General features: G+C 41.2%; 1 protein-coding gene and 1 long non-coding RNA gene across 11 annotated transcripts in view; one reads left to right on the top strand and one right to left on the bottom strand.

Moving 5' to 3' along the window:
* LOC110830045 (GRAM domain-containing protein 2A) overlaps window positions 1-22,883 on the top strand; it is a 122,949-nt gene that overhangs the window by 60,629 nt on the left and 39,437 nt on the right. For 9 of the 10 annotated variants that reach the window (XM_087347980.1, XM_022064425.2, XM_087347978.1 and 6 more), the window contains one exon: window positions 19,732-19,884. In XM_087347980.1, coding sequence (XP_087204106.1) covers window positions 19,732-19,884 — 153 coding nt within the window. Of the gene's footprint in view, window positions 1-19,483; window positions 19,582-19,731; window positions 19,885-22,883 lie in introns of those variants that run through there. The other variant, XM_087347981.1, reaches the window with a different exon arrangement.
* Window positions 5,746-7,054, bottom strand: LOC147873999 (uncharacterized). Its single transcript, XR_015534969.1, has 2 exons — window positions 6,954-7,054; window positions 5,746-6,872 (listed from the first exon to the last, which is right to left on the bottom strand). It is a non-coding gene; the product is annotated as an uncharacterized LOC147873999 (long non-coding RNA).

Here is a 22,883-nt window from a genome sequence, read left to right on the forward strand (position 1 = left end):
TGTTCAGGCCGTCTGCATACTGTAATTGTAGGTTAGAATGCCCCAGGGGCTCTGATGTCCACTCGTTATTATCTCTTACTTCCCAGCAACTATTAACAGCTGAAGGACTTCTCTGAAGCAACGAGATAATTTCCGACTATAATGATGTGACGAAGCAATTTAGGTTTAATATTACACAACCAGGAACTCGTGAGATGCTTTCAGATTGCCCAGTGCTGTTACGATAGTGGAAATCTAAGACCCTGACATCACGAAAACGTATTGGACATTTCTGCACTATTTCTGGAATGGTGGAACGCAAATCGTGCACTTTTATTTTCGTGCAGTTTGGGTTTTTGTAACATGGGTCCATTCGTACAAGTTGTAAGGAACTTCTGAGTGGAGCACCTTGCAAGCGTAGAAAAGACAACGAGCTGAGCTTTTGAAATGCGAGGAAGTTGTTACATACTAATTGTCCATTGGTGGTTGCTTACATATCATATCTCAGAAGTGAAACAGGATCCCTTCAGGTCTGTGAGACATTGCTGATCGAGCTCCAGGCTGTGGGAATTGCTTGTATGTACATTATTGCCTGTTAACCAGATGCCGATAACTGGTGATAAGTTATCGCATGAGGTTCAGTAACGAACATTTTTATCCCGTTCTTTTCAGCGGTATCTGTTGATTCCGATCAGTTCCTTCCTGAACACGTACAGTCCACAGATCAGGAGAAAATCCCTGCTAGGAATTCGATATACGCGCATGCGCAAGATTTCGCGGTGAGTGACGACCGATCCTAAAAGCATTCGTTCCACAACCACTGAACGAACAACAGACGACAGGCTTTCATGTGTTCTAATGGGTACAGCTTTAAGATTACCTCACAGCGGCACAGCGATTTAATCTAGAATATTATCGCAACACCCGCAGGTGCACTCACTACACGCTGCTATTAACTGCTTGAGGTTTTCAGTCTGTGTTGTAGTAGCATAACTCTCTGGCGTGTCACACTTCCCACCAATAGCAGCCCTCTAGTCCAGCTGATAAGTAACATTCCCCCCGCAGCGCAACACAAACGACTTCCCCTCGAAGGGTTTTTCTCGTGATCTGTGGACAGTAACTTTACTTACATTTCGTGAACGCAGCAAAACTCGAGCATGGATGTCGTTGCAACAAATTCACGCGAGGGAGGGAGGGGAAGGCCGCCAAACAAGAGCACGTAAGGGGAGATAACCCAGCCCTTCCTCGTACACTATCGGATTCCCAAAATACAGTTCAGTGGTCGGTGCATGAATATGTCACGGGTTGTACCGAAGTTTAAAGGCAGAAGAAATATTTTCTGTTGCGTGCTCAGGTAGACTCTGCCATCTTGTTACCCCATTTTCACTACTTTCATTGACGTAGCTTGAAGCTCATGGTGATGTTGAAGCCACAATTTACACTAGTCACGAGGATTCAATGTACAGTTGGTGGTACAGAGTAATGAAGAGGTGCAAACATCTTTTTCTCGCTAGGGGGTTCTGCCCCTGCTACCTTCGCTCGCCAACCCCACCGATGGCTCCCAAGAACACAAAGTACGTAGAATCAAAGAACAATTAGTAACTGTTGGTTTCTCGGCGTTGTTCATCCAAAGCTAGCGGAACAAACTTGAAATGTCCCGCTTTACAAATCTCAGCTCGGTAAACACGAATTAAAGTTGTATGAAGGGATAAAGCGGTTTAACTGTCCATTCCGTGGCTTATCGTTGGTCCCTGTTGACAAAATGTTTGTAGCGGCTCTGGCTGAATCGTTACGGAATACAGAATAAGATTACAGAATGCCCCAAAAAGATGTATACACAATGCTAGCGTGTGTAATGGTTGTGTGTATAGATCCTTTTGGGACACCTGTACTTTCCTCACATTACAGGAAGGAATGTTATACAATTGTCTTAGCAGCAGATCCCTTTTTTACGAAAATGTTCAGTCCTCCAAGTTTTTAGTTGATCGTTTTGTAAAAGACACGGGGTATGACTTAAGAAGCAAAAGCTCCATCTCTAATTTATTAGCAGTTTGTAATTTTTCAAGTTTACGTCCTAAGGAACGAAACTCTATGCACACTTTTCGTGATTCACCTGTTAAAAAATTTGAGTTTTAAGGATAAATTTTCTCCAGCGGTATCTAGCAACTTGCTGAATAGCTCGTCGGTGCGGCGATCTACACGCCGAAATTATAAAAAGCCTCACTTATCTACCTCTCCTTAACGACACTAAAAGAGCCTACCATCCTTTTAAAACCTGTTGGACTGCCGCTGGTTCACGCGGATTTACGTCGGCACATTAGAGGCTTGCCTTTAAGGCAGACACCTGGGAAGTCTGGCAGTATCGACGAGGCAGTCGAAAAGTGGTCTTCGCCATCCAGTTGTACCCAGTGATAGGTTCACGTGCGGCGACAACAACGTACCGAATCGCTGCATTTACCCTGTAGTATATAGAATGTTACGCCCGAAGAACGCTTTGAATAGGCAGTTGGAAGTCAGGAGGACTCTTTTCTGAAAGCTTAGGTAATTCGCAGCCACAGGGTGGTGACCTATCCGTTGAACAGATGTAGAAGGTTACCCTGGAGAGATGCTTTAGAATCCGTGGAAAGTGAGAATGGTCGGTATGGAAGATAACGAAGACAGTGCTGCAATTTGCAACTCCTTCACCCGCCGTACAGGTGCCCGGATGACTAGCTTTCTGGGCTTTCGAGAGAGCGGAAGCCTTGATCGACAGGCATAAGACTCCTGTTTCAGTTTGTAAAGTCGCGTTGGGTCCTGACGTTATTAACGGGGCAGCCCTTGCATGAAGTATTAGCCACACTCTCGGAAGTAATACTGGCCAGGAAGGGTCTCAAGTTTGGCAAGGCTGCGGGTCGGAACGGTCTTCGGAACTTGGTCCTGACACATCAACTAACGCGTAACGCAATTCCCCGCTGGCAATGTTTCCCACCATCACGGAAAAAAAATGCTTGCCAAGAGTCCATGCCGAAACGGAAGTAGACCCCACGCAGTCTTTATCCCACAGACCAATAAGTCTTCGTGACACCGGGCAACCTCTTCAAGAAGACCGTATTCACAGTGGTCCTTCGAGAAGTAAACTACTAACGGTCTGCTTCGTAACGCGCAGTTGGAATGTGGACTCTGGCGTAGCGTGACGCTTCGGCTGTAACGCCTGTTAGGAACCCTCTTGTCTTCACTGCCGAGCTTTTCACGAATTCTTCAAGTCAGTTTCATCTGCACACGTCGAATCATGCGGGCTCGAGCAGTCGCGTCTCGCAGCCCATCGATTCTTGTCATTTATCTGGAGACATCTGAAGTCATGTAATGTAACCGCAAAACAACTAACCACTTTTATCACAAACTAGTATTTATTTGCACTTTGTTATGCTAGTTAGTGATACTACAAGATATGAAGGGTATTAATAATATCTAATATAAGGTGACATTGCTATCGTGAGCCCATTTCTTGACGGTTGTCCAAATTGATTTATTGGAGTTGAGTTCGGTATGACACAGAGTTAATCGCAAATCTGTATGTCCGTGCACAACTAAAATGCTCTGAATCGTGTAAGTTCAGCGAACGGGTTTGTTTATTTTAATTTGTATAAGTCGGGTTTCAACATTTCGTCTTCCAGAGGCTCGCTGTTTTCCAATAGCCACGACGTCATTTAACTTATCCTGGAATTTTATATTGGAGCTGCATTTACATGTTTATTGCGGTATGGTGCGATGCATATCACTAAACCGTTTCTCGGAAGAAGATTCGAGGTTAATTTTTGCTTCTAACATTTTTCGTAATTTTTAGATGCATGTCACTGTGATAGTCTCCTGTTTGCTGGTGTGACTTCAATCGAATATACTCTGAATTGTGTTGTGTACGACTCACAGATACAGGTTCATCCATATACACTATAGGCTGGCCTTCTTTCATGTATGTCAGACTGCATCTTAAAGAGGAATGTGATACATGAGAATTCACTAATTGTCGTGTTCTTCGAAACGAAACCCAAGGTGTGGAGAACTTCTCTTGAAGTCGATAGGCTTCCATGGCATTCTATTGTCCGTTTTAATCTGGTGTATATTTCCTTTAGGGTATATCTCTCTCTCTCTCTCTGTCCGTGATACAGATTTCGTTCACTGGTAGCGAACTGCAGATTAATAAGTGTCCAGTTATGCAACAGAAACATGAATTTGAATTTATTAACCTTAGATCTGCCAAAGTCACGAAAATTGAATACAAGGGTACCGGTACGTTATCATAGACATTGTATAGGGCCTATAAAAGAAGTAAATTCCTGAATAATATTGTTAGAAGCCTTCAGTCAGACCCATTTGTTGGTAGCAGTGTTGTATTAGTCCGGAAAAATGACGCCTATTTCGACAGCGTATGGTTCGGTTCCGTGAGAAACTACATGAGCCCCTGAAAGTCCGTATAAAGCCGTCGGGTTGTGGAAAAACCCACTGATATTCAAACTGACTTCGTCTACATAAAATGAATATTCATTTCCAAATAAGTGTCGTAAAGTTTCATGCTACATATTACCTCGAGGGAGTTACTCAGTTTCGTCACAGTTCACAGTCGTTGCGACAGGCAAGAGTTACCACTGTCAACAGAGTGTCAGTGGCTTGAAATCCATTTGTGTGTACAGGTATGATTTGATTTCTTATAGGCCAGAGCATTACTGTTTCTTATGTGTGTGAGCCCATTGGTTCTGTTTGAAAGTGACTGAAGGCCGGAGAACCTGTGGTTATAAAAGTGTTAAATAGCTGTCTTTAATTCGTAGGCCTGTAAATATCCCGCAGTAGATAAGAATGTAATTCAGAACCCAGCCCTATGTCCTGAACTCTGATCTTCTCAAGGTCTTCTGGTACGCATTAAATCTGTTCTGGAGTGAGTTTCAATCTCGGTTGTCGGTAGAGCCTTTAGTAAAATGAAAGCACATGTTCGGGATCCCATAACTTGATTATCCGCTAGAATATAGATTATTGCATATTTCGTTCAGAAAGCTTTCTGTACGTGTCTGAAATTAACAAAAATAATTAAGGTTAGTAATTATGAATAGTCTAGTATCTGATTCCCGTCGCGGGCCCTGCTGTGCTATCCCTGATTTTACATGTTATTCCCAATGGCAAACTCTGTCTTTGGGTTTTAATATTTCCGACGAGTGTTGGTATTCTTTGGACGGGAGGTCTGTTGTACTGAGATCCCATTGTTTGTGGGACAGGGCATTGCGGATAGTATGGCCAACCATGACCAGTTTGATTGGAATTACCGTGTTTTCTAGATTTTAAGACGCTCCTTTTCACATTTGAAAGTTTCTGAAATCGGGGTGTGCCTTACATTTGATGGTGTCTACGAATGGATATAGCGTCTTCCTGAAATTCTGTTGCCATATCAGGGGTGAGTGTTACAGTCGTTGGAAGTCCATTGATACAGTGGTGTTCTAACACTAAGGGCGGTATCGCACTAGGATGCCATGGCAGCGACACCAACAGCGATGCCATGGCGTCCAGCTGCCAGTTTTCGACGCCAGTCGAGCGAACAGGTGGATCAACGTTATGAGATCACGAAATGAAGGGCTATTAGCAAGGAGAAATGTCCACTTTTATCACTTTTGAGAAAATGAGATTTACCTTTATCAAAACTACATACCTGGAGTGAATTTCAATTCTGTAACAAATAAATAAGTAAGAAAAATTCTTCATACACACACTTTGCACGTCCATACCATTATTGAATTTGAAATATTTCAGTTCTTGCAAATCACATGTAATATTACATGAACAAACTTTATTTAATAAAACATTATAAAAGCAGGTTTCTTCTTAATTCACATTATTTGTGATATATAGATAGATATATAGATTGCTAAACAAAAAAAAACTTAAAAATCAAGTTGCCGTATTGGAAAGCGGCCCCACAAATAAAGCCATAGAAACACTTCTTAGCTAATTCTTTCTTTTCTACTGTAAATAAATCTCCTCCAAATAATTCCACAATTTCTACCCAGTTTCTTTTTTACAAATCCCGGTTTGCGTATTCAATAGCAGATGAATCCCATAGTCGAGACTGAATTTCAATTATCAATCTTTCGGTGTCGAAATTATCCATGTTTGGAAGAAACAGAAATACACCCAAGCACATTCACGCACGGACATCAATGGACTGGCCAGACTGTCATGTGATGTTGACTTGGCCTTGGCCGTGGCAGCGATGCCAGTAGCATTTGAACTTGGCATCGTGGTTGGCAGCGATGCCAAGTTGGAAGCGCTGCCAGACGGATGCCAGGTGCGATATTTATTTTATTTATTAAGTGTTCTGTCTTACGACAGGTCCATTGCTCTGCCCAAAAAGAGCTCTCCAGTTGTCCCTATTCTCGGCTTCTCGCTTTAATTCCTGGAACGTCATCTTCTTTCCTTGTTTAAGGTCGTCGGTTAGCTGTATCAATCTTCTTCCTAGTCCTCTCTTTCCTTCAACCTGGCCTTCGATGATATCACTCATTAATCCAGGGGTGGCCAACCCAAATGATCTTTCGGGCCACTTTGGAAATGCATCATAACTCCGCGGGCCACATATAAAATTATATATCCCCATATTAGATTTAGATACACTATAGACATTTTTTTGTTGAGCCTTTAATTGCGACTTAAACTCCTTGAGCTTCGATTGTTTCACTTCTTTATCGAACTTCAAATAATCCTTATGTTTTGTTTCGTAATGCCTCTTAACATTATATTCCTTAAATACAGCAACGACCTCTCGGCAAATTAAACATAATAATTTTGTATTTTGAACTATGAAGAAGTACTTTTCTTCCCATTCATCGCTATACTTTCTATTTTCATCCACTATTCTTCTTTTCTTTGCAGTCATACTGAAAATAAGAGAGATATTAAATATATCTATTTTTAATTGTTAAATTAAAAGTCATTTTTAATTTAATAGGAGTTATTACCTGGCTGTTGTTGTTTTAAATATGTTGTTGAAGTACAGGCATATTAAAATAATTATCCTGCAGTCACAGCACACAAAACGAAACCAAAAAGCAAATTTTCATTTGAAACTGAGAGTCTGCTCTGCTCTGCTACCAACAATCAACTGTGCGTATCTAGGTATGGTCACTGCGTCACTGAGGGCACTTAAGAGTGAAACATAGAACCTGTTATATTAGATGTTCCAAGATGCACGCGCATCATGAGTTCGCAGAATATAGTTTAATTATTCTGCGAACTCATAACTGTAAACTCATGAATAAAACAGGCAATATCTGTCATATATTCGCAAGAATATTATTTTAAAATCAAAGTTAATTTTTTCTCATAATTTCGACAGATAATTTTTGAATATATGGATGCACAAATAATGTATTTTTTTAATACATTGGTTTTCACTACTTTGGCCATTATAAAATAAATATATTTTGTAAAAGTGTAATGAATCTCGCGGGCCGGAACAATGTTCAAGGCGGGCCACATGCGGCCCGCGGGCCGCGGGTTGGTCACCCCTGCATTAATCCATTCCTTCTCATAATATGTCCCAGCCAGTTAGCTTTCCTTCGTGTAATCGCCTGCAGAATGCTTCTTTGCTCGTTGACTCTCCTCAATACTTCTTCGTTGGTCACTCGATCCGTCCACCTGATCTTCTCTATTCTTCTCCAACACCACATTTCGAAACTCTCCAGGTATTTCTGTTCCTTCTTCCTGAGTGTCCAAGTCTCTGCTCCATACAGCGCGACACTCCATACGTAACACTTCACTAGTTTCTTCTTCATCTCCAAGCCCAACTTGCTAGTGAGAAGTATCCTCTTCTTGACGAAAGCTGCCTTGGCCATGGCTATCCTTGCTTTTACTTCCTTGGTGCACAGAGCGTCCGTCGTGACTATGCTTCCCAAGTACTTGAAATGCTCCACATTCTCCATCTGTTGGTTTCCAATTACAACGTTCAATGGTTCTGCTCTCGGTGCTATCCTCATTACCTTTGATTTTTCAATGTTGATTTCCATTCCATACTCTCTACCTGTTTCCAGTAACTTGTCCATCATGTTCTGTAATTCCTCCTCTTCCTTCGCCAATACTACTAAGTCGTCTGCATACTTTACAGTCTTTATCACTCTTCCTCCAATTTTGAAGTCTCCTGTTCCCTCCAGAGCTTCCTTGGCAAGCCATTCCCCGTACAGGTTAAAAAGAATTGGTGATAAGCAGCATCCCTGTCTTACACCTCTACCAATCTCAACGCTGTTGGTGTCTCCTGAATCCAGTCTCACTTTGACTTTTTGCTGCATGTACAGGTTTTTGATTAGTCTTCTGTCTCTCCAATCAATTCCAATTCTCTGTAGGATCCTCATTAATTTCTTCCATTTTACTCGATTGAAAGCCTTCTTCCAGTCGATGAAGCAGGCACATACTTCTTCCTTGACATCGAGAACTCTCTCTGAAATTATTCTCATAACTCCGATAGCATCTCTGGTTCCTCTTCCTCTCCTGAATCCAAATTGGTCGTCTCCCATCGCTTCCTCTATCTTCTTTTCTAGTCTTTTAGTCAGTATTCTCGTCATTATCTTCGCCGCATGTGAGATTAGGCTGATGGTCCTGTAATCGGCGCACTTCTTGGAATTCTTTTTCTTCTGTAATGGAATCATTGTTACTTCCAGAAAGTCCTTGGGCCACTCACCGGAGGTGTATATCTTGTTAGCGAGTCTAGTAAGAACCTTCACTCCTTTCTCTCCAAGTTCTTTCAATAAGTCCGATGGGATTTCATCATCTCCCATAGCTTTTCTTCTTCTCATATCCTTTATGGCCCTCTCTACCTCGCTCTTCAGTATCTCTGGACCTTTGTCGACCTCCTCTACTTCTTCTTCTGGCTCCAATTCCATCTCCTTCTCATCCAGTCGGTTGGCCTTGTCATAGAGCTCTTGGTGCGATATATGACTACTAAATTAATGCATTGAGTTTGGCCGAGATGCTGGCAGCTGCGATACCGCCCTAAGATTCACATCGGAATTATGGTTTTGTCATTACCGGTGTGTGTCTGCATGACATTGAGACTTTCGGAATGTATCGCAGAGATAAGGTGTGTGACGTGCAAATATGTTACCAACTGCCTTATCTTGTGCTGCGTTCTTGCCAGGCTTCCGCTGTAGGTGTGCCTAAAACCAGTAAAGACCAAGGCCAACACTTTCAGCGATCATGGTTTGCGAACAGAGTTGACAAACACTCGATGACCAGACCATTATTTATATTTAGAAGCATTTAGGCTGTCAGATAGTTTGTCGAACTTCGACACGACATTTCACAGACATTACGCAACGCTTATCACTCTGTTAAATCTAGCATTTTTTCCTTGGGATGCTCTACTGCCAACTTGTATCATTGCTGAGACGTTGTTATATGAACGTTTCTTGCCATCTAACATAACTTATATCACCACCGTCACCTGTTATTGTTTCAGGAAGGAACATAGATTGCAGGTGTTTGAGAATAGGGTGTCGGGGAGGACATTTGGGCCTAGGAGAGAAGAGGATAGCATAGCCTGTATTGACTATTAAAGGCGTGTGGGTGTCCCAGTAGGAGTCGGTCGGTAAGGTCTGGAAACCTGGTGAGCAGCGCAGACATTTTTTGTTTTACCATACTAAATCAGAAATCAAAATGCTGCTGTCTCTCTGTCTAAAACTTGCACTTCTTATAGCCTTACGTCTTCACTTTCATACTATTCTTACCAGAAGAATGACTGGCAGAACCTCGGAACCTGGGGAAAAAATGCTCTTGCTTCCCCAGAAATGTTTAAACCCAAATACTAAGCGTATGTATGTAATACTCATTTTATTCTTAATTCATTTCTCCATCATCGCCCTGATGATGGAGGCAGTAAGCACCTCCGAAACGTTTTTAAATTTATACAGACTATACGGCGCAGCAACCTAAAAGACATTCATTTTCAGAAAGTTCACACCACCAAATATTATATAGTATGAAAAAAAATCAGAGGAGGCATGAGGATGAGATGGCCAAGCCTTGTAGCACGCATTGGTGCAATGAGAAATGCCTTTAGAATTTTAGTCGAATATTCTGAAGGGAAGGAACACTTGAGAGAACTAAGCTTTTCGTGAGCATAATATTAAATGGATATGAAATAAATAGTGTGTGAGGTTATCGGCTGGATTCATCTGGCTCAGGTGAGTGTCTGATCAACATGGTAATGGACTTTTCGGTTTAATTTTAGGCACGTAATTTCTCGACTTCCTGAGCGACTATCAGCTTCATAAGAACTTCGGTACCCCTGTAAAACAGAGTACAGATTTCACTGATAGGCCATGGGAACTGTTGACAGTTATATCCTGAGTTGCAGATAATGACGCTAATGGGGCCATGTATATTGAGGTTAGGGCTCTATTAGGGTCAATGTAGGAGCATCAGTACTGAAGCGGCTGACAGCTAATTCGCCCGCTGCATCAGAGTGATAATGTGAGAACGGACGCCATTGTTCATTGCCCCAGTTTTTAGCCTTTTCCTTTCAAAGACTTTGTGCTTGTGAGATCATTATGCTGCCCGTGTGCCCCTCTGTGTAAGTTTGGAACCATTTTTCACGAAATTTGGTGTAAACGGGCAATCCCATCGTACTAGTGATATGGGAGCGACACTAGTGCATGGTTCTGGAACTAATCGTAGATCTTCAAGTATTTAGAGCTTTTGAGCGACACAACGGTTTGTGAAATTGTTATATACTACACATGTTTTGGAAACCCTTTTTTGATACGGCACTGCTTGGTTTAAAAAAATGGCTGTCTTCTGGGGTATTGCGCTGTGTGGTCCGATAAAAACTGACTAAAGTTTCAGACGTGCGTATTTCTTCAAACATCAGGACGTTACTCGCCGCTGTGAGAACGTAAAATCTTACCCAGCATAATTCTGATTCCCTTTGTTTGTAATGGAAAGGAGGATCTTAGATTACTTTAAAATTAAAGGAGATTTTCGAAACAAACGTTTGTACCAAGTGAGTCTATACGGTAGATTATGGAAATGGGTAGGAGCGGTTTACACTGCTTAGAAGGGCAACACGTCTCTAAAGCAGCTTTGTTATTCAGGTCTTGTCAATGCTATTTAAGCAAGAAAATGACCCGAGGATTAGAACGACCGCCCATGCTTTTGAGAACTTTTAACGGAAGTGCCACATTAAAGAATTTTCCAAACCCTGCATGCATCCGTAAAAGTGTGTGTGAAGTTTTCTGTATTTTTAAGCACCACGTCACAGGTACACGTGATGGCTGTAACGATATAGTTTCAGGCATTGTCAGAATTCGAATTGTATTAATTGCCGAGTTTCACACGTGATGAATTTGTTTGAAGGAAGGGGTTGGGTTTTGGAATGTATCGTGCCTCAATAAATGTTTTGCGAGGATGGGGAATGGATTCATGTGGGCCAGGATCGGGACAAATAGTAGGCTCCTGTGAAGACGGTAGTGAATCTTCGTGTGGAGTTACTGTCAGATTCTCAAGAAAGGCCCTGCTCAGCGTCGTTAGTTGGTTAGTGGAATTGTTCAGTCAGTATGTAGTATGTCCCGATAAGGATGTCTGGTTGCACGTGTTATTGAAGAACTTGATCGAGAGATTTCTTTCTGGCGTAAAATCGATGATCTTCAGTTTAAGCACTCGAACACTGAGACCGGGGCTCGAATCTTGTTCCTGTTATCCTGTGATGGCAAAGTTTTCTGATGATCTTGCCTTTCATTAAGACATTGAAGGTCTTAAAAATATTACAACAGGAAGCAAACTTCTAAGCAGTCTGTGGCGCCAGAACGAAGTCTGAAAGAAAGTTTCAACAGGAAATTAAATATCAAATGTCGTGCAACATATTGACAAGCAATCAGACCGGTTTTAGCGCCCTTAAATGTGTTAAGCCACTTGTTTGTTTGAATGCCCGCAAGAATCCTCATTTGTAGTTCTCGATAACCAGTGTCATTCTTTGCTGGCTTTCGAGCACTAGTTATACAGCCTGTCGCGTAAGATCTGATTTAGTACCTCGTGAGTCACATTAAGACCATCAGGAATGGATATCCCTGAAATAGACCTCATGTTTTAAACACAGCTGATCCAAGCAGTGGGCAGTGATGTAGGTGCCAGCAGAAGACCTGTTGTCAATCTGAACGAAATCATCGCAGCATCGAACATGTGGAGTGCTGGTCGGGACTTCACAGTGCTTCTTAGGTAATTACAACCTCATCCACATCACAGACTCGTTGTACCCTTCTCAGACTAAATTGTTGAACTCAGTGGCTGATCGCGGGTTCCGCTTCAGCTTGGGGCATGGACATTCTGTGTGCATAATTTAAAATTAAACATGACAGGGCTGCGAGTTCACAACCCGTGACCTACCCATGTAGTTTGTGCGACCCCCCAGGACCGGACTTTAACCTTCTGAGGCCCTAAGCGATGTCAAGTTTAAGAGGTCCCAAGAATTCTAAAGTTGAAATACACATTTATCATTCTGACTGAAGGGAACATTAAAAAATAAACATTAAATTGATGTAAATGAAATCATTCTACTGGAATCAGTATGCGAAGGTTATTGTGTAAAAGGTACATATGATTTAAAAGTTAAAATTAATCTTTCAGGCCCCTCATGTCGTGAGACCATAGTTTATGCGTAAGTCCAGCATTGACATCCCCTGTACATTTTATAATATTGTGTTGTCCTGCATAACAAAGTAGTTGGCTCCTCTATTAAACATATGAAAAGTTGTATGATGTAAGATTTGAGGTTTTCACAGCGATGAGTATGAAGATTTCTGTCTTCTGGGTTGTTGTGCCATGTAGTCTGGTCGATGTTTACCATCATACTGCCTCCGTCATCAGGGCGATGAATCTACACAGCGCAAGAACCCAGAAGACAGAAATCTTCATATGAAAAGTTAATAGAAATAAGGAATCAGCGAATGTGTTAACGATAATGGAGTAGGCGAGTTCATAAATCATAGATTCCCAGTCTCTACCGGGAATCAAACAATGGTTGTGAAATGTAGACAGAACTACTCGTGTCACGTGACAGGAAGAGGTCATGTGAGAGACCTAGGTACGACTGGCTGACTGTTCCGTCAAGCCTTTTGCAGGCGGCCAGTTTAATCAGACGAGCGATGCCCTGAAAATCGAAACATGTCAGACCATCGCGGACTTTGAGAAATGTGAGACGTCTGTTTCGTGAGACATCTTGGAGATGTGATGGACGATGTTGCTGCTTTGCATGAATAATGTTGCGGAGGGAGGGGGGACTGCAGACGTCATCTGAATGTTGAATTGACCTCCGCGAAAACTTAGCGTCCGTACAGGTAGCTGCCTTACCGACCATTTTAAAATTGAAGTGGTGTTCATATTATTCGATTCGTTGCTTTTTAACATATTTGTGCCGTTTTGGGAACATATGGCGACGGAATGATATTCTATAAAGGGAAGATTGGAAATTAAAAATAAAGTGGAAGATTGCGATGTCACGCAAGGCTGCATGTAGTTCAGATTTCGGCTGATGTTTTCATCTTTTGTTAGGTCTTCTGAACGACGCCCCGCTTCTCCTCGCTTTCGGTTAAGATATCACGAACATTCATACTTTCTCATTACATAACTTAAATAGCCCCAGATGCTGCAGCTTTCTGTAGTAAACTATTAATCTGTCTCTTATGAAACTATTTAAATAAATATTTCAGTCTTTACCTTATAATACATGTATCCATCTGTCCGTGCCTTGCCTCATTTTATTCTGATGGACCTTTGAAAAATATACAGATTTTGTGGAATTTAAATTGTACATGGTGGAATAAGAAGGTGACCGCGTGGAATATGTACTTGCTTAACTTGCAGCTTGAAAGCGATTACCAAAAACAGCTGATTGCAGGCGTGTAACAATTTGTATTGTTGAGAAAGATCATAATCGTACGTACAGATTTTGAATGAACTGTGGTCTTGTTTGTTAAATGTTCCAGACAAAATGATATTGCTAGACGTCGTGGTTTGACTGATTGTGTGAGGAAACTGGTGGAAATTACGAGAGGAAAAGCCGGCTAAGAATTATAATTTTCTTAACAAACCCTAAGATTCGTGCTCGTTTTCACAAAACTCGGATATTTTTATTTGTGTCCAGCGATGACGTCCTTGAATCTGTTGCGAATGTCAGCCCCATCTTTGCTTTGGTCTCTGACGTCTCTTCCTTGTTCTGGTTTGTAATTTACTGTTTTAGTAATCGTTCCTGTCCCAGTCTATGTAAATGCTCTTTCCAGTTCTGTTCATAATGTTTCCTTTCTCTTCACTTGACTTTATATGTATAGCCTGTTTTAACACTTCTTAATTATGTCCATGTTTTGTGCATTTCTTGACCGACCAAGAAATTTCATTTCTGCTGATTCTGTCATAATTTTCTACTGTCACTGACGGGACCTTATTCTTCAATTTTGTATAATTTTTATCATACTCAAAGGGGATTTCACACCGTAGATAATTGAAAAAACAGGCGTATTTTGCCTCTGATCTTGTCCTTCTGCGACAATTTTTTATTGATATTTTTGTTTGTTTCTAACCAGATATTCTGAAATTAATGTTTTCGTTACTTCAATTTGTCTCTCAATGTATGTAATATATCTGAAGTTACTCTTACTGCCTGGTCGTCTGCTTGTAGCGTGGGAGGCAGGATAATATTAAAGTTAATTTTACAGTAACACAATTTGCTCACTGCGTCTGTAGGGAGTTGTAGCTGGCTGTTAAGTACATTAGCTGTTGCTTTTCGTTCAATTCCTGCCCCTCCTGATTCCCCAAATGCAAGTTGAAAAGCGTCTTCCTGTTTCAGATCATTTTGTCAGGCAGTGCATCACACGAAGTGTAGTGAAGGGCATGAGAAATGGGAGAAACCGTTTGGGGGTTGGTCGTGTTGTCAGTCACATTATTATAGCTATATTGTGCATATTTCCTGATACGGTAATGTTCTGTTCTCTGTGGATGTGAGTAAAAGGAGAAAAATTTCTTACTAGTTGACAGCGAATGTTACGGTTTCTTTTTTCTCTGCGTTTTCTAGTTTAATGTTGCTTCATTTAGACACGTGTTGTCTTCCAACGGGAAGGTGGCGTTAGTGTGATTGCTGCTTACGTTGAATTGTAATGAAGCTTAAGTTTATACGTCGTCTCCCACACTCACGTTTCGGCCACCCAACCCAAGGTTGTGCAGAGTGAGGCAGAGAGCCTCTGGAAAACTCATGTCTCATTCAGTTCGGAATCCGCTTTTTTGTTCTTCGTTCTCACAGGTTTCCAGTGACAAAGATAACTGTATTTTTTACTTATTTTTATTTAATATGAAGCCTGCTTTCTTATTTCGTGTGAAGTGAAAATGTCTAAGAAGAAAGTTTTGATAATATTTTGAAGTGGAGTGGGACGGAAGAAGCTACATAATGGATGCTTTTCATTGGGCAATGTTGTAGGATGAGTAAATAAAGAACGTTGCAACTGGCTGGTCATTAAATAAACATGATAATCCAATAACTACATCGAACAGATTCCTTCGTAAGAAGTTAATAGTGGCTGAGCTGGTCAAGAAAATTCCCGTATTTTATGGAACTCAAATGTTCATTACTGTGTTATTATCGATGATCTATTATCTTACCGGCATTTTAAAAGGTTACGTTTTACTACATACGCATGCTTAATTAAAAAGCTAACACCAGAAGACATCAAATACGTAAGATTTGAGGTTTTCACAGCGGTGAGTCTGAATATTTCTGTCTTCTGGGTTGTTGCGCTGTGTAGTCTGGTCGATGTTAACCAACGTTTCAGAGGTCATACTGCCTCCGTCATCAGGGCGGTGAGTCTGAATATTTCTGTCTTCTGGGTTGTTGCGCTGTGTAGTCTGGTCGATGTTAACCAACGTTTCAGAGGTCATACTGCCTCCGTCATCAGGGCGATTCATCGTCGGTAAACATCTATCAGACTACATAGCGCAACAACCCAGAAGACAGAAATCTTCGACATCAAATACGTTTAAAATTAATGTTTAAATCTGTTCGGTCTGGTGTCCCATCTTCGTGGGCCGTGTATGGCCCATGCGTCCGATACAGCATGTCCTTAAGTTGGTTGTGTGTTCGACCTTGGCCATTGGTATTCATTTAGGTGTACTTATTGACGCAAGCAGTGCGTCCATTGGGCAAGAACAATAAACCTGTATATTAAAGCTCGTACTTATTTTCTTATGTGTTTGTAACATTAACTATAATACACTGTTTAAGGCAAAACATAGCAGTGTCACGTTCTGGGACTTCATGAGAAACTAATAGTTGCCACGTGTCACAAAATTATTCTCCTGTTATGAAACCAGGAGGTTTATTTACCCTTTTCGTAATATGAATCTGCTGCGGGTCTCTGTCCTGATCCCGATGCTCAGACCCTGTTCGTAAGATCTGTTTTAATATTATCGTCCATTGTACCCTTACATCCTGCAAGTGATCTCTTCTCTGACATGTTTGCGTATCGTATTTTTCCTATGCTTGGTGCCGAACCTATCGCATCTTGAATACTTGCGTGTTTCTAACAGATCTGAAAGCTATTCAAAGAAGAAACACTTAGGCGTGTATACATTTGACCCGGTGAAATACGATTTGCTTGAGCAGCATGGGTAGATCCGAAAGTAGGGCTCCACCGTCATAATTGGATGATTTTCATTCTTGGGCTGTTATTCTGATGGCAAAGGCTGTTTCATTCACAGAATAACAAGTATGCTATTAGTGGGGGATTGGAGAGTGGACGCGGACTCTATTTAAGAACATTCAGTTTCGGCAGTTCCCTAAATGACCGACCAAGTTGCGATCATGTCGTTTTTAAGACAAACTTTTGAACATCCGTTATTTGCCACGGTGACCGGTTTCGGGATGTGGCTGTAACGTATGAGTGCCAACTGCCAAATCCAGCAGAAACCAAACAGCAAGGACGATAACAGACTCCAGTTGCTACAGGTTTATTGGTGATCGTGCTTTTGAATAAATTTCGTCGAGGTCGTAGTTTGCATTAGTTGTAGTTTTAGGCCTGAGTTCTACTGACACACTCTTTCACTTCCCCGCCCCCCAAGTCGGACTCACTCTATTTTGAAACGGGAAAGTACCCGGCCATGGTTGCCATAGAAACAGTGTTTTCCTTCCAAGTCACGCCTTTAAATGATTTTCTTGTCCCCTTTCCGGTGGTCCTCATTATATTTAAGCGTGCTTCTTGTTTGTGTTTGCATACATGTTATGAACAGAACCAGTTCTTTTATTTGTTAAAAAACAGTAATATCCTCCATGTTACTTAGTTGATTTTCAACGAAATGAACAGAGGAAAATGTTAGTTTATGTGTATGTACGCATAATATGCATATACCCATGGAGTGTTTCCAAGGGAGGTTAAATTGAGAATCGATATTGAGTTTCGTTGTTGTTCGTTGTGCGTAGTTACCAACCTCATGAAAAATTAAATCGTTACGCAGCCAGTGTATTCGTAAACGTAATGCCATACAAACTGATAACTTAGTGGCTACGTCAGTGAATCATTGTGTATTCTCAACAAGTGGTTAATTGACTGTGCATTATTCGAATCCATATTAGTGTAACAATACGGGCTGGTTGTGCTGTATGGTACCGTGTAGCACCGAATCCTGTTCGAGACGATTTTTTTTATTGATTCGTACACCCGCCCTTTTGTTTCGCATTGTACAAATAATTCCTGTACTAAAGTTGTATGTTTAAGATTCGTTTCCGTTCACCACACTGTACCCTACATCGAGTGGCGCTAGTATCACTCCGTTCTCAAAAGTTCGTTTGTCCGCTATGTAGGAAAATAAAATGCATGAGTTTAGCCTCAAACGGCACAGTGTCCATACAAAATTTTATCAAAATCCGAACATTCAGATGAACAATGTGGAGAGACAGACAGAGACGGTCATTTCTATATGCATTAATTTCATTCGCATTTTTCGAATAACGCTTAATAATGTTTAAATGTTCATTCGTACCTTAAAGAGAACATTACGTATTTTCATTACGTAAATACGTTGGTTAATAGTTGGTATTCATTCTGCAAATCATAATAAAGCCCTAAATTTACTCTGTTCGCAAAGTGCAGATGTTCTGAATGTTAAAGCAAGTGGTACATTCAGTTACTACGGATTTTTTAAATGGTTAACTTTTAGATTTCTGCGTGGTTTCATTGCTGTTCTGTATTATTTTGTGCGATATATACAGGCAGTGAGTAATGTACATGTTAATGGACAGGTTGAGGTTTGTTAAGCACTTCTGTGCCTCTGAATCTTATTCAAACTTCGAATCTAATGCCGGATAACAGACTATACAATTCCGATAGTTAACTGAGTAAGTAATTATCTCCGTGGAGAAGCTAATAGTCACTAGTTGAGAAATTATCTTTTACTGAACTAAAAGATTCAATGCCGTGTCTGCAAGAACCAGTTGCTGGTTCGTATCCTCTGTCAGATGAATTCAGTCTACAACCTTCCACCGTGTATCTTTAATATATTGGAAGTTGAAAATCTCGCGACCATTTTCGTTCATTTTGCCCTGTCGTAGAATCCATTAAGGTCTGAAACATTTCTTAACAAGACGACTTTAACGGTGAGGAGTTAGCAGCGACCCAGGACCCTGCAATACCACCTCCTGTCTGTACAAGATTGCTTATTTGACGTATTCCCACGCAACCTCAATGTTACGGACGTTTCCTTCATCGGCAACGTAACAGAGAACGAAATGCAGATATTTCAGTAATTCGCCTAGGCCTGTGCCTATGGATATCTACATTTACAGCACGGCATGAAGCTCAGATATAACTTAATATAATTTCTCTTAAAGAAAGGCTTATCTTAAGAAAATGTAGTTGCCCTGAATGCCCATAACTCGTACTTGTATTAATCGATAAGACGTATACATAACCCAAAGCAAGGAAACCATATTTTATTCCTCTGTCCTGCAAACACCTCTGCCTTAGATAATCTTCGTCGGTAATGATTGTTTTACTCTCTGCAGGCCACTTCTGTCTGCAATAAATTAATGAAGTCCAGTCAGAGAACTAGAGGGTCACTCAGTAAATTCTTCTCGGGCGATCAGCCGCGTCAAATAGGAAAAGAGAGGGGAAAAAACAACGAACCCGTCGTTTCAGGGTTCATAACCCTGATGATGGGGACAGAGATGGTCCCAGAAACGTCGGCTTCGTCTTTCAACCATTTGACGCGGCTGATCGCCCGGGAAGTTTTTACTGAGTTACGTCGCCTCGAAAACTTCAGATCATATAGAGGGTCACTGTTTACCCAACTGTCTTCATTTATAATTTCTGAAAAAATCCAGACGATCGTAACGAGAAGTTGAGTCAGCGCCTTTTTAACTGAAAAACACCCCCCCCCCACCTTTGCCTTTTTAAATTACCAACTATAAATAATGCCATCTTCACGGACGTGGCGGGCTTTGGCGGTGGAAGCGGTATTGCGCACTGCATTCTGCATTGAGATGGATCATTTTGGGACTGTAGGACATGAACTGTTGTTTGTATATGAACACTTGGTAACAAGACAGCGATCTGGCACTTCGAAGTTGGTATCTGTGGGACTACTATAGGAAATTATACGGAAGTGAACCACTGGAAATGCTTATGCATTGTTCCCCAAACTGAATGAAGCATTTGAATGAAAGGCGTCAGTGGGTTCTTCCTAGAACTCATCGTATGTTTGCATTGTGCGCAGGTCGTCGAGCAATTTGCTTGCGAAGTCCGCGCCCACGACTCCACAAGGAGAGCTCCTGCAGGCGGGGTTGGTATTCCCCGAGACGACGCAGACCTCCGCTGCTACTGGCCCCATTCCCAGGAGCCCGAGCCACGTGTTCAGCAGATATGACAAGTAAGTGCCGCCCGGATATGGCCACGAATTTTGCAAAATAAGACCGACCTTCGCTGATAGTTACAGTGCCGAACCTGTTTTCCGTATTCCACTGTTCTTATAGCGTACGGTTCGCATTGTAGATCTGTATAGTCACACTCAAATAATCCTAAAAATTATTCCCCTCCTCTCCTCTTGCAGACATGCGGCAAGTTGCGGCCGAAAGAAATCTTCACTGGCCTAGGCCTGGTGGAACATAATGTTAAGTTGAGGCCTGGTTCGAATGATATAAGTCAAACGTCACACAGTATATTTCCGGCGTTCTCCGGCCATTTTTTTTTTCGTAAAGAAAAAGTTATTGGTTGTTGCGCTCATGTGTTCGTGACACTGTCGGGCTCCGGAAACAAATCCCACGAGCTTGATTTTCTCTGGAGTTTTCGTAGCTGCCCCCTCCCAGAAATATTTCTTGATAACACCTTACAAATTTTGCTTCCGACATCTTTGTGCCGATCCTACAACGCCAAATTAATTTAAGATGTTCTTATATCGTCGTTTAATAATTAATTAAAGGATTACTGGCATTTATGCATTTTTCTAAGCCTACATTACAAGATGGCTGTCTTTTGGGTTGTTGCGCTGTGCAGTCTGGTAGAAGTTTACCGACGTTTCAGAGGCCCTTGCTGCCTCCATCATCAGAAATAACATAACCACATTAGACTAAGATGCTCAAGTATAAACTTTGTTGAAATGTGCATAAATTACTAAAGTGTCACATCTGATTTTAAATTTGCTCCTGCAGCATCTAGCACCAGACACAGTTTTTGTTGCTAAGCATACGTTTTAAGCTAGAACCAATAGCAAGCGTGGCGTGTAAAGCAGCAGACGAGATAAAAATCACTTCTTACAAAACATTCAGAGCAAGGAAACAAACGATCTTGTATTTCCTTGTAACAAATTAACAGTTAATTTCATGGGCTTGGTTACAAGAGGTGTCGGGCCGGACGTGGTCCGCGGGCTGCCAGTTCGACCACGTTGCCTTGAGATATTTTCAGTTTGAAACGTTTGGTAACCGAGCTGTCATTTTCCTTGTGCTTATGACTTTGAGATGAGAGTTTGTAGCACATCCTACAGTTGTTTATAATTTCAAGTTTTTTAAGTTGTCATATCAATCGTGCACAGAAAACTTTAAAAATTGGCACTTGATTTATGTCGGTCACGCCCATGTTTTGGACACCAGTTGTGTTGACGCCGCATTGTCTGTCAAAGTTAAAAGTGATGCTGGTCCCCATAGGGTGAATCAGGCACACGGTTGGGAATCACTGAAATTCATGACTATTCAATCTCTGGTCAGTCAGACTCACTTCAGTTAACATTACATTTGTATGATTTGAGGTTTTCACAGCGGTGAGTATGAAGATTTCTGTCTTCTGGGTTGTTGCGCCGTGTAGTATGGTTGATGTTTACCAACGTTTCGATCGCCCTGATGACGGATTCAGTATGACCTCCGAAACGTTGGTTAACATCGACCAGACTACACAGCGCAATAACCCTGAAGACAGAAATCTTCACATTACATTTGTTCCTTTCTTTTTTTCTAAAATATGTTATTATAATAATTTTACAAGCAAAGAAGCATGAGAGGATGAAGGAGTGGCTGGATGGATGGTTGAATATCATTACTTGCAGTCGCTAAACACCTTGCCTTCTTATCGTTCCAGAACGTATCTATAAATGGCGCAAAAAGTGTCTAAGGCTGTATTCTTGCCGTGAATGATGAACTTTGAAATAATTTCTTACGTTACATTTAGCCTTATTTGCAAGCTTTTAAAGCGAGTCGGGTACCTGACAACCTGTGGTAGACAAAGGCGCGATTATCTAGGTTCGTGGTCTATGAATTGATGGTTTGTGGGGTAGATCCTTAAGGACACTCTTTCGTTTCTGATATTATTGTCTTTTGTGTGTACCTTTTCTGTTGTAATTGCTGTTTATTCTCAAGCAAATGTGGAACTCGTGGCGCAGAATTCACAAGAAACATCCACACAGGTGTATTACCGCATTTTTTCGAAGGATTTCTGCGTATATCATTGGCGATAATGGATCTGTCGTATTACAGATTTAATAAAAAGCGCGTTTCCTGAAATGAGCGATGGGATTACATTTTGTTTCCGGTGTTTTAGCATGTAGGCTTGAAAATCTTGTCTCTGTGGTGGTTGAGGTGACTTTCAACAACGTATGAATATGGATGAGGCATCGTATGTCGCCAAGTAGAATTCCAGGCTGGGCGCCAAAAAACTTGGCTTTAAATAACACATATTTCCACTTGAACGGAAGATATAGGAAGCGGTTTGGAGGTGAGTGCTCGGCGCATTAAGGAAACATTTAATTCAGGATTTTCTGACATTTCGTTGCCAGCTGTTATGAAATGTAGGTACCTAACAATGTTGGACTATGACAGCCACGTTTGGCACTGACTAAAATCTTTATTAAAATTTTTGGTTTTATTTTGTACGATCAGAGGCATTTTAATGTGCCACCTTGTTTTCTTAATTGTAAGTAATCTGGCATATATAATTTAACACCTGTCGTCCCTAATTTAACAATATCATTGCATAGTTTCATTATGTTCTATGATACTGCATTACTAATCGAAGTCGTTTCTCCTGAAAGCTATTCTGTCTCATTGTTTATCTCAACGCTCTTTGTGCATTATGCATAGAAATTCTTCAGACTTGAACCATGTGAACTTCATCACAATTTTGTGCGTATCCTTTGTTAACTTCCCAGATCTCCTAAATCAACAGTTCTGCACTCCCGATTCTACGTGAAATAGTTAACACTTAGTCAGACCCTTCTTATAAACCACTAAGTACAATCTCACCAATATAGTGTGTGACATCCTCTGTGAGAATGTTTAGCAAGCGAGTAAGGACAATACCACTTGTATGTTCAACAGAATATACCACTTTCTTCTTTCTCCATTTCGCACGAAATTTGGTATTAACGTTTTCTTCAGATTAACG

Source organism: Zootermopsis nevadensis, unplaced genomic scaffold (genome assembly GCF_977971745.1).
Source record: "Zootermopsis nevadensis isolate Lab colony 2312 unplaced genomic scaffold, Znev_1.0 Znev_ptg000012l, whole genome shotgun sequence".
In the NCBI taxonomy this organism is placed as follows: domain Eukaryota; kingdom Metazoa; phylum Arthropoda; class Insecta; order Blattodea; family Termopsidae; genus Zootermopsis; species Zootermopsis nevadensis.